Source organism: Mchenga conophoros, linkage group LG7 (genome assembly GCF_057382185.1).
Source record: "Mchenga conophoros isolate Kocher_MC1m ecotype Shallow Benthic linkage group LG7, M_conophoros_male_GT1.1, whole genome shotgun sequence".
Taxonomy (NCBI): domain Eukaryota; kingdom Metazoa; phylum Chordata; class Actinopteri; order Cichliformes; family Cichlidae; genus Mchenga; species Mchenga conophoros.
The window spans coordinates 40,713,915-40,726,304 of record NC_140532.1 but is presented as its reverse complement, the minus strand read 5'-3'; the positions used below and the strand labels follow the sequence as shown (position 1 = coordinate 40,726,304).

General features: G+C 38.7%; 1 protein-coding gene across 3 annotated transcripts in view; it reads right to left on the bottom strand.

The window, feature by feature from the left end:
- The window catches only part of rabgap1 (RAB GTPase activating protein 1), a 76,650-nt gene extending 65,827 nt beyond the window's left edge, over positions 1 to 10,823 (bottom strand). For 2 of the 3 annotated variants that reach the window (XM_085279257.1, XM_085279258.1), the window contains exon 1: positions 10,682 to 10,818. Coding sequence is in view for 1 of the 3 variants with exons in the window: in XM_085279259.1 (XP_085135385.1) it covers positions 10,682 to 10,747 (66 nt within the window). In the remaining 2 variants the exon portion in view is untranslated. Of the gene's footprint in view, positions 1 to 10,681 lie in introns of all 3 variants that reach the window. The other variant, XM_085279259.1, reaches the window with a different exon arrangement.
- Positions 10,824 to 12,390: the final 1,567 nt, after the last annotated feature.

Here is a 12,390-nt window from a genome sequence, read left to right as displayed (position 1 = left end):
TCACCCACAAAACAATGACCTAAAAAACACTAACAACATGTAGCATTACACAGCGTTTTCTTGTGTAAAACAAGGACACATCTCTGTTTATAATTTCAATATATGTTACTGGAATGAATCAGACATCATGCAGAATTCGTTAATATTTGTTTATGTATTTTTAGTTTTTTGCACTAAGTAATCCCAAAATACAAGAATTTGTATACACACCATCCACTGATACACATACAATAGTAATGCTAATCTACTCGGTCTTCTCCATTTGGCCGCAGGTTCTCATCCACATCACATCTTATGTCATCTAGGCCAATACACCTAGGAAATAATCTTCTGGCATGCCAGAATTGAAGGAGTTGAAAAATTGAAGGAGTAACACCAGTGTAGATGTTCATCTACAATGAGAATAAGCTGTGGCTGGTTAAACTGCATTTTTAGATTTAAAATATGTTTCAATAAAATATTGCTGTTGAATTTTGCTGTCTTTTTAAGTTTTGCATTGTGTTATTGTTTTGGCCATAAGTTTAACAGTTTTGAAAACAGTATGTAAGCACATGCAAAATGTCCTGTATGTACAAAGATTTTTGGCAGTTGTTGTGTCTGAGTGAGAAAATAATTCATGAAATTTGAGAGATGTAGTCATTGAATGCATTTTGTGCCAAAACAATGATAACTGATCCTCAGTTTAGCCCACATAGACTTCTGTTGTGCTCACTGTGTGAGGAGTTTTGCAAAAGGACCTAAGTATTGAGAAATGTGTCCTAGCGTCTGTAAAAAACTGTAAGGACAAATGCCTAGATGACCTCTAATATTCTGCCTCAAAACTCGTACAAAACTGAGGTTATTGTACTCGGTCCTAAAAATCTTAGAAACACAGCATCTCAACAGATGCTTACATTGGATGACATTGCCATTGGCCTCCAGTAACACTTAGAGGAATCTTGGAATCATGACCAGGATGTGCCTTTCAATGTGAGTATTACATGGATTTGTAGCACTGCTCACATTTGTGCAATATCACTAATTCTAGAAACATCCTGTCTCAAAGTGATGCTGAAATACTAACTGATACATTTATCACTTCTAGGCTGAACTATTGTAATGCATTATTTTCAGGTTGCAAAAATGCTACAACGACAGTACAAACAGGACAAGAAAGAGAGCATGTTTCTACCATATTATCTTCTTTTTACCCGTTTAATCCAGAACTGAAATTAGAATCTTTCTTCTCCCTTACAAGGTCTTGAGTAATCAGACCCCGTGTCCTTAAAGACCTCATAGTATCATATTGTCCCAACAGAGCTCTTGGATCTCAGGATCTTACTTGTGGTTGCTAGAGTTTCTAAAGGCAGAATGGAAGGCAGAACTACCAGTTTGGATTTGGGAGACAGACACTATCTCTACTTTCAAGAGTAGGCTCAAACCTTTCCTTTTTGATAAGCTTATAATTAGGACTGCATCAGGTGACTCTGAACTATCCCTTAGTTATGCTGCAATATGCTTAGACAGCTGTGGGTTTCCCCTGGTGGACTAAGTGTTTATTCTTCATTAAAGTCTTTTTCACTCTCGATATAATTATACAGCACTAGTGCATTTATTCATTCATATAGTAAATAATTTTAAACTGGTTCTCTCGCATGTGTATTTTGCCCCGTTTCCCTCTGCTTGCCTTTGTTTCTCCTAACCCCCACCTGGTCGGGGCAGACTGCCCTTGTGAGAGTTTGGTTCTGCCACAGGATCCTTCCTGTTAAAAGAGAGATTTTCCTTCCCACTGTTGCCAAGTCTTTGCTCATAAAGAGCCATCTGATTGAGATTTTTTTTATGTTATAGGTCTTTACCCTACAATTTAAAAGCACCTTGAGGGCACACCTGTTGTGAATTGGCACTATATAAATTAAAGTGCTCTCTTTATCATTTCAAACCACTCTGAGGAAATTAAAATCTGATTACTCCTCTAAATATTCTGGGGTTTTTTTTTTGTTTCTTATGCTTTTTTCTTCTTAAATTTGTGTTGCAAAACAAGGTACAATTATCAAGTGAGGCTAGAACTAGTGTGCCAACTTCCCTGTTGGCAACATCTATTTGGAAAGGCACAAACACAACAACCCGCTGATCTGAGCAGAGTCGGGTAAAACAAGTAATGTGCGACCTGTTGTGGCAATAAAGCAAGATCATGTTTAAACTGAAATGTCATATTTTCCTAGTAAAGAATTATAAATAACCACATATAAATAGATTTATTTAACATTTGTTATGTTTCATGTGTATGAAAAGCAAAAAAAAAAAAAAAATCAGCATGGCCAACTTCTTGGCAACCAGTTGGTAGCTGCAACTACTTGCAATCAGTTGCCAAATATGACAAAGTTAAACACAATCACCAGGCAACCTTTGACCTTTCCTGGTTGCAAGAAGGTTGTCTTATTTCGACTCTAGTCTGAATGAGCTATAACACAATCATAACACAAAGACCATTCAGCTGACAGCCAATTATGCTAACCTTTACTGGATAAATATCATAATTAATGCCAAGGAGTTAGAAACTATGTTTCACCCACTTTGTAATGAGGGACTGTGCACACAAATTACACACACACACCTCTATTTACCTTCTCCACCTGTTTCACTTTCTAATCAAAAAAGGTGCTCCCATGCATACCTGTTATAATCTATTCTGCCTTTTCTGAATATTAATGACCAACAAAAATATGCAGTGCTACTTTAACATCCCACACTAGCATAAACACTATAAAGCAAATGGACGAACACACCACAACTTGCTTAGACCCTACCTTACAGGTTAGTTGTGCAACAATAATTTGATACACTGTGTACAATGTAGGTACAAAGTAACACAAATATATCGTTAAAACTAGTATATACTGAGAATATTTAATGATAACTCTCATTCTGCATGGGCGTTGTTACTTATGTTGCAACAGACAACACGGTTGCATGCGTGTCTATGGACTGTGCTTCTTTGGCAGCTTATTTACTCTGCTGATAGCTTTGCTGAGCAGATCATTTTAAAACATTGTCATTGCTGTTATTTCATACATAGTTTGGTGATTTTCTAATCCCAGTATACTTTATAGACACCTCAATAAGACTAATTAACTGTAACTACTAACTGTAGCTATTAATAAGCCAAATCTATACTGGTTTCTGCGATATGACGGTTTACTCTCATTTTGTGCTCTTGGATGTTTGGTCTGGCAACTGTCTTGTTCCATATGAAATAATATTAATTGAAGAGAATATCTGACAAAGTAAAGCAAATACCAGTCCAAAAGAAAACTAAGCATCAGACTCAGTAGCATTCAGACACGGTCCTTTGCATCAATCCCCAGTCTCTTTCATCCCTGCAGGCTTTCAGTCTTGAGGATACTTTGCAGATGTTTACACTACTCTTGGCTCAAAGACAGCTGCTGTCCATTTTTAGCACAGTTGGCTTTTGTGTGTGTGTGTGTGTGTGTGTGTGTGTGTGTGTGTGTGTGTGTGTGTGTGTGTGTGTGTGTGAGAGAGAGAGAGAGAGAGAGAGAGAAAGAGCAAAAGTGCCTAGCATAATTCGAAAGTAGTGCATATTAAAGCAAACAGGTAAAATAATATTAAATTACAGTGGCATGAAGAAGTACTTGCCCCTTTCTTGCTTTCTTAGTGTTTTGTTGCATTTAAATGTTTCAGATCTAACAAAATACAGTTTTTAAATGAACCTATGTTTGAATAAATAAATAAACAAAATACATTTTATTTTAACCATTCAGAGGTGGCCTTGCTCGTATGTTCAGAATTCAGCTGTATAATCCTAAAGCACTTGAGCTTCAGGGGATAAACTGATGGCCAGACATTCTCCTTCAGGATTTTCTGGTAAAGAGCAGCATTCATGGATCCATTAATTATGCCAAGTCACCCAGGCCCTGAAGCAACACAGCAGCCCCAGACTGATATGATGTTCTTTTTATGAAATGCTGTGTTAGTTTGTTACAAGTTGCAGTGGGATTCAAATCTTCCAAAAAAGTCCAACTTTTGACTGTCAATCCACAGAAATTTCCCCAAAAGTCTTGGGGATCATTATGGTGAGGCAAAGGTGAGATGAGCCTTTGTGTTGTTTTTTTGGACACCTAAGAACGCTCAGATGTCAATGACTGAGAGCATTCTATGAGCCTACCTTACATTGTCAGACAGGTTCTATTTAACTGATCCAGCAGGTCTGGTAGCAACCAGGGCTGAAAGATTTGAGAAAGGGCCAGAAAGGTTTGGGTGGCCGTTTCCTCTTATTAAATTAAATTATATATTTTTTTTAAAAATAATTTTTATGGGTTATCTTAGACTAACATTAAACTCTTTTCAATGATCTGAAATATTCAAGTGTTGTAAAAACAGGCAAAACCTAAGAAATCAGGACAGGGACAATTACTTTTTCACATACAGCAACATATTTCATTCGTCCAGATCTTTATTCCTGTTTTAACTGTTTATATTTTTTTTCCAAATTGTTTAACTACTTTTGGAAAGATGGCTAAAATAAACTTTAGGGATAGCTATAGTGCCATCACTCGCTGATTTCTGAAGTCCCATTGTGAAGCGATTTCCCATTGCTCATCTTAGCATTTTGAAACTGGATGTGAGAAGTGAGAGGTGGATTTATGAAACTGCATGCTCACTGGCTAAACACTTGCCCATTACAAGTCATAAGCTGGATATTATAAGTCATATCCTGAAACTTATTTCTGAAACCAAGCCCACAAACTCGTCAGCACAAGCCCGGAGGCAGTTTTCTCACGTCTTTCAGACCCCAAAACCATGTCCACCTTTTTTATAATGTCTAATAGTCAGGCCTTCTGCCTGCTGGTCCAGAGAGCATGTTGTTTGCTTTTCTTAAGGTAAATACTAAGACTTGCACTTTGATTTGAGAAAGCCAGGCGAAACTTGATTTTATGCACATACAACAGTCAATACTATATACACCCATACATACATAAAATACATTTTTAAAAATACCCACTTGTGCTGGATGTCACATACCCTACAAAACACACAGACAGCTGTATTATGAACACAAATAGGCACTCACTGAGAAACACGTGCATGCACACACACAAACCTAATACTTTGACTAGCAGGAGGCTCCAAAAGACTTATAATGCTTCCCTTGTCACCCCAGTTTCCTTTCTAGCCTCACCAACAGAGCTCTGCCTGCTCCTGCCAAGATACACTGTTCCTTATCAACCTTTTCACTGCCTTGGTACACTTCCAAGAAGATCGACAATCGCTGCCAGTCAGTCAGGATACTGACCATTAAAATTATCTGGGTTCTAAAATGCCTTAAATTGGAGGTCATTTCCAATACCTTGAGTGTTTTTAGCAAATTTAAACTAATTTGTTCAGTCAACTTTAATTTGACTTTTTATGTCTCATCACTATATGATTCTTTGTTTTGAGTAGCAGGTTGAAGAGAAGAGAAGAGAAGAGAAGAGAAGAGAAGAGAAGAGAAGAGAAGAGAAGAGAAGAGAAGAGAAGAGAAGAGAAGAGAAGAGAAGAGAAGAGCCCACACCCGGATGAATCCAATAACTCAACTGTTCAGCATATTTCATAGGTTCATATGGATATGAAGCAGCAATAGTTCTTCCAAAGCTTGTTTCCCAAAATGTTCTCTGACTTCAACATGAATACTCTGCATGTCTATGAGATGCTACAAATGTGAAAACCAATATAAGTTACATTTACTCTGTCAAGGAGGAAAATAAAGTAAGCTCACGTTTAGCCTTAAAATGCAGCCAGGTTCATTTTGAGTATCTTCTTTCAGGACTACAACCTACATCGTCTACTCATTTATCAACTATAAATCAACACAAAGCGATAACAGTAGTAAAGTGGTGAGGTCTGTGTATCCCTTAAAGTGGCTCACACACTTTAGTTTATTTTAAGTTGAAAACAGGAGGATACCATGTTAACCCATGTGTAAAAATACACACACTAGAAACACATGCCTGCTTCTTCTTTCTTTTTTTTTGCTTCCCACTGCTATCCAGCTGAACGGGCTGTTCTGGGCTGCCAGCTGGGCTGCCAGCTGGGCCCTGTGTGCACCTCACGAGGGAGAGGAAGACACAGCCAGACACAGGCAGAGCATTCAGGCTTGCACCACAGTCCTTTTCAACCCGCCTCACAGCACTGATTTCAGCCAGGCGGAGATAGCAGGGGGGAAAAAGGAGGAAAGAGGAAAAGAGGAAAAGTGACAGAACAGCTCATCTACTACAATGGGAGTGTAACAGTACAAAGCAAAATCAAAGAAACACACACATAAACAGTATTTTATTTGTACTGTGTGAGCATCTAATTATAATCTTCATTCAGATTGACTGCAGGTCAGAGGCCCCTGGTTTAATAAAGTGGCATGAATGCTCTCGAAAGACTCGCGCTCAACAATAAAATGATCTCACGTGACTAAATAAAATACGGCAGGCCTGCCTTTAATTTCACAAACACAGAACTGATTGCAACAAACCTGTTCACTGTAAAATACTGAGCTACAGCCATGGACTGGCTATTCACAGCTACTTACTTAGTGGTGTTGTCTCTGAAAAATAGAGGTATGGCTTTTAAAGTAAAGCTGACACTTAGATGTGTGTTAACATGCATGCAACAATAGTTATGTGTGATGAACATACAGAAAATGGAACTGAAAGTGAATATGAATTCTCACTTTTGCATTTGTCCCTACCTCAGTGATAAATATGTATGTCAAAGTTTCTGTCGTTTAGTGAATTAACAATAAAAATTGAGCAATTTCTTATCAAAGCCAAAGCCCAGATGCAGGAAAACAAAGCAGGGCTGCAAGAAAGAAAAAGGAAGAAATAAAGCGTACAGCATCTATAACTCAAAAGAAGTGTGCAAATGGTCTGTGAGTAAAAATAGAGAGGTAGGTACAACCCTTATAAGATGAGCAGCTGAAATGACATGATCTAACCCTGCTTTTAACATGCAACCAAAGTTTCTGTTTCAGGTGACTTAACATTGAGTGCTATTTTTGGATCACACATCTAAAAATGTGGGTGGGTTTGTGTGTGTATGTATTTAACCTTAAAATAGCTCTTCTATTTACTGAGTATCAAGGAAAAAACACAGAAGACAACTCTCGTGAGCAGTGCATACAATGTTGTCTTGCAAGAGGCGCAGATCTGCATAGTGATCTGAGCTCTCGGCCTGTGGTTGTTGATGAGATGCTATCTCTAGCTACAGAGTATGAGGGCGTGGAAGTGGACTGAACAGTATGTGGATTCTAATTTATTCAGTCGGTCCCTGCTGGGCAGCTAATACTAACCAGCTGTCTGCGGATATCAGGCTAATGTCTTCTCAACACAAACAGTCCAGATGATTGAGTGAGCCCACTTTTAGTTTCTGCTCGGTCTGTGTTCAGTGTTTTTGTGTGCACCTAGGTGATGACACAGATTTTAATGGAGTATCACAAGTGTTTCATGCAACGTGGGTATTCATCTAATGCAACTGAATGATTAAGAATCAAATACAAATCAGCTGCATCCATACAAGGTACAGTACAGCTAGCTAGATATAGCTTTACAACAGTCTGCAGACATTTATTTACCAATAAACTGCTTCCCCCTACCGTTAATAAGAAGCCACATAAACTGAGGACGGAAATACGTCTAATCCACCAAGTCATAACATTTAAAATCCAGAAGGTAATCAGGTCTTTTCTATACATTTTTTTTAATTATTAATTAAATTTGATTAACACTGAACATGAGGATAGCTGTTACTTGGGAAGAAGAGCAGGTAATTCACTAACCACAGAAACACTTGCTCAGTATCTTTGGGGACGATACTGAACCCTTAATTGCCCCTGATGCATCCATCAGTGTGACACAAATGAGCTTAATAACTCCATAAAGCTCCAAAGAAGCAGTACATGCAACAAAATCCAGTTGTGCAAAGTTGAGGCCGATGCAGACTTGTCCAATTCGTTGGTTATTTGGCGGAAACATTATTTCCCCCAAAAGTAAACCGTTATCAAACGCCCGGGAACTTTTGAACTCTAATGTAACTAATGTATGAATTAGAGTCATCTCACCCACAGCACATGCACTGAAACACTAATCCACAACAGTTGGTGCCCTCGCCATTCAGTCTACATCAGTTGTCCAAAAACAGGTGTGTATGAGGGGTGTTACTCGCATCTCAGTCCAGATATGGAAAAAAACATCTGAACAGTAGTGATAGAGGGAGGTGCTAAAATCTATTCAGTTTGACATCTTTATTCTGCTTTATTGTCTTTAGTGGTTGATATTTATTATTATGGTGTAAGGGCCTAATAATAATATAATGTAATGTCATATACTTATATTAGCTGAGCTATGTGCATGGTAAATGGTAAATGGCCTGTATTTATATAGCGCTTTACTAGTCCCTAAGGACCCCAAAGCGCTTTACATATCCAGTCATCCACCCATTCACACACACATTCACACACTGGTGATGGCAGCTACATTGTAGCCACAGCCACCCTGGGGCACACTGACAGAGGCGAGGCTGCCGGACACTGGCGCCACCGGGCCCTCTGACCACCACCAGTAGGCAACGGGTGAAGCGTCTTGCCCAAGGACACAACGACCGAGACTGTCCAAGCCGGGGCTCGAACCGGCAACCTTCTGATTACAAGGCGAACGCCCAACTCTTGAGCCACGATCGCCCCCTGTGCATGTCATTTATGTGTTTGTATTTGGGGGAGTGGGTTTGGTATTTGTTTATTGGTCACTTTTTTGTGATCGCTGTTTACTTTTTTGATTGTTAAGTGCACTTTACAGTAAGTCGCTTCTTTCTTTGCTGATACAGGAAAGAAAGAATCTCTGTGAGACATTTTCCAGATAACATATCAGAGAAGTGGCACGGCCCAATCTTAGCCTCTCAGCAGCTTTTTAAGTTGTCCCTAAAGCCACAAAAGTATTAATGTTAAACAGATAACATAAGTTTTAATTACCATAAGTGATGAATGAAGTGGTTCCTGATATTATCAACACCACATAAATTAACAATCATAGCAATCTCCATATAGCGGTCTGTTTATCAGACAAATAAAGTACTTTATTGTGCATAAGCATCTGTAGTAAAACCAGCATTATGTATGTTATTGTGTAATGTGGAAGAAAACACATGCATAACATAATGCTTCCATAAAGTATAGCTGTGAATGTGCTGGCTTTCCTCCTCTTCTAATATAGCTGCTGATGGTTAATAGAACAAATATTTACATAAAGTCTAATCTTTTTTTTTGGCTTTGTTTTGTTCTTATCGAGCGCATGCACCGAATGCATTATATGCAACGAGCGTTGCTTCGTAATACTGGAGTTTCAGGAAATACAACAGGAACAATCAGCTGACTGATGGAAACTGTTCAAGCTCACAGACAGATAGACAGACAGTAGTCGTCAGCATTAAGTGAGAGGAATATGGCATATAACTTCTGGTCAGTTTGTGTTGACACAACTTGTCTCATTAAAGAACTGACAATGTGCAATGTTAACAGTGTAAAACAGAGCATAGAGGAAGCTGTAACACAGCACACACTCATTCTGATATATTGAAATCAGGGTCAGCGAAGTTAGTTTAAAAGGTTGAAGGGGACTACCCTGGAAAATGAGGCCTTTTGCGAAATGTTATTAATGTATTTAAACAGCTAGTTTTGTTCCAAGGTTGTGTTTTGGTAGTTAATGGGTCCTGCAGGGCAGACTGCCTATGATTTAAAAAATAATAATAATAAAGTTATTCCAGGAAAGAACTTCATAACCTCCCTGGTTATTCCCTTGGCACGTGACTATAACAGTACAGCAAATACCTGCAGGGCATTTTGTAATAGCACTATAAGTTTCCGTCTTCTTGAAACAATGACAGCATGAAAGGCTCGTTAAAAGCACCGACAGCCTAATTCTAATATCTGCTGCTGATCTTATGAAGTTATTGACTTGTATATTAATATCACATATGCCTTCAGTACATGCTTGGCTATTTGACCTTTTATTCATGAGGTCCCCATCGCACTGCATAACATACGGAAGGACCGATCCGATCTGATAATGAGTGCATTGATAAGTATTAATATATGTCCATATTCTGCACTACAGTGACAACTGCAACATCTACACACAATCTGGCATGCTTAGCATTCACATTCATTTCCATGTGGATATAGGCAAAACTGCTACCTGTCAGCCTATTAAACCACACCTGTCCCTGAGCAGGCACTAATCTATTTCTCTCGATTAAAACGTGCGAAGCTCGCTAGCTCCAGTGTTCACTTACTGCTTCAGTTAGCCCTCACCAACCTGCCTAACGTTAGCTAATACAGCTATAGCAGTTATAGCCTCAAAGTCAGACCAAAATGTTTAATCGCACAGTGAACATTTCCCCAGACACTTCCGTCAACACGACACAATCAATGCAAACTCTTAGGTAAATGGGTTGCAAATAACTTTAAGATAAATCCGCTGCCTGGCCCCGCGATGGACAGAGTGTTCATACAGGCCATTACAGTATTATGGCTGGATAGCTAACGCCTGCTAGCCATGCTACTCTGGCACTTCCAACCAACAAACAGGTATATTTCCTCCTGACCAGGGAGACAGTCACGCTTAACCTCGAGTATAAATGCGTGCGCAAGTGCAAAACAGCTTACCTTGGTTCCCACTTTTATTTTTATTCCAACGGCGGCTGGCACAACATTGCACTTCCCAAATAACATCAGCAGACAACAGCATCCAGCCGAGCTGTAAACACAAACCCAACCAACCCGCTGACAACCACACCGCGCATGCGTCTGTCACTGCTCCTCAGTCTATGCAGAAAGGAGGCGCTGGCTGGTGTGCAGCTTTGACTGATAACACGAGTCTGTTTTGTTTTGTTTTTTAAGTCAGGGCTCATCTTAAATGAGAAGTGTCAAACACACTGGGCCAAGTAGGAGTCTGTTCTCCATTTTTCAAAATAAATGCAGTTGCAAGTGGCGTGAATGTCTGTGCTTGGCTCTGGAGGTTTTTATGGTATAGATGGAGGTTTCCATATCTATTTCATAGATTTTCTTATCTATTTCATATCTATATCATATACAGTTGCTGCTGTCAGGTGAGAAAGTAGGTGTAATCATGAAATATTCAGGGTGTGCAACTACACATAGACTTCCTGTTGCTTTATTCTTGGATTTCAGCAGCTTCAAACACTAATGTTTCATTCTTTCATGACAAGGCAGACTGGGGTTTCACAGAAGTCCCAAGTTCTTACCTTTGAGTGCTCATTCCTTTTCTTAGTGTTGTAAACATATGTGGTGCTGATGCTGACCATATAACTCCTTGGCTTAATAGTACAATAGTTGGTACAGTCATAAAATAATGATATGTTCTCCTCTTGTATTAATTCATGCACTTCTACATAGAAGAACCTTTGTTTCCATATCTCCAAAAGTTGAGTCTGTTCATCTGGACGTAGCGTTTTCAGTGGGAGAAACGTTTCAACACATCCAAGTGACTTCTTCAGTCTCTTCAGTCTTTGTTTCCATAGTTCACACTCAAGTTAATCAAATGTAAACCCAGAATTTTGCAGTACTTCAGTGTAGATGGTGCCCAGGGGTATGTATAGAAGGGATGAATCGGTTGTACATGGTCCCTCTGAAACATGGTTCTCCTTCTCTAGTTGCCTGCACCCCAAATGCATTGGACTAGAGTACAATCCCACCACTGGATGAGAGCACAGATAGGACCATTAACGCAAGTACTTTACTCAGGTTTTATGTAGTTATACTTCATTTAACTATTTCCATGCACTTTATATTTTGAGTGCAATTATAGATCAAGTTACAGAGCAATATATCTGTAATTAAAATCATCAACAGCTGCAATGTTAAAGATACATACACATAAATATTTCTAAAATAATCGAAAAATATCATACATATGATTCTAACAGTGCCATTTCACGTGAGTACATTTTGTTCAAGAACTTAAATATATTTAAATATACATCCTGTGAACTACTAAGCTATTTAAAAATGATTCTTTTACTTAGGTAAAAAGTCTCTAATACCTTTTTTTCACTTTGCAAAAAACTATCCATTAGAAGTTTCTGTTTAAATTCATATGCAGCTCCAGTTTTCACATAATAAATCTGTAAAAAAGGACTGCGTAGTTTGAAATTGTTTTTTGATCACCAGCTTTATACACTTATTAAATATATCTGGTCCTTGTGTTGCACCTCATTAAAAAAAAACCCAAAACAAAACAGTCTTGATGGCGCCCTTCTGTTTACAACATATCTTGGGTTTAAAAAAAACAACAACTATGTCCCGCTGCAGTCAGTTATGAGAAACACACCTACGGTTCTCATTGTGTCGGTGCC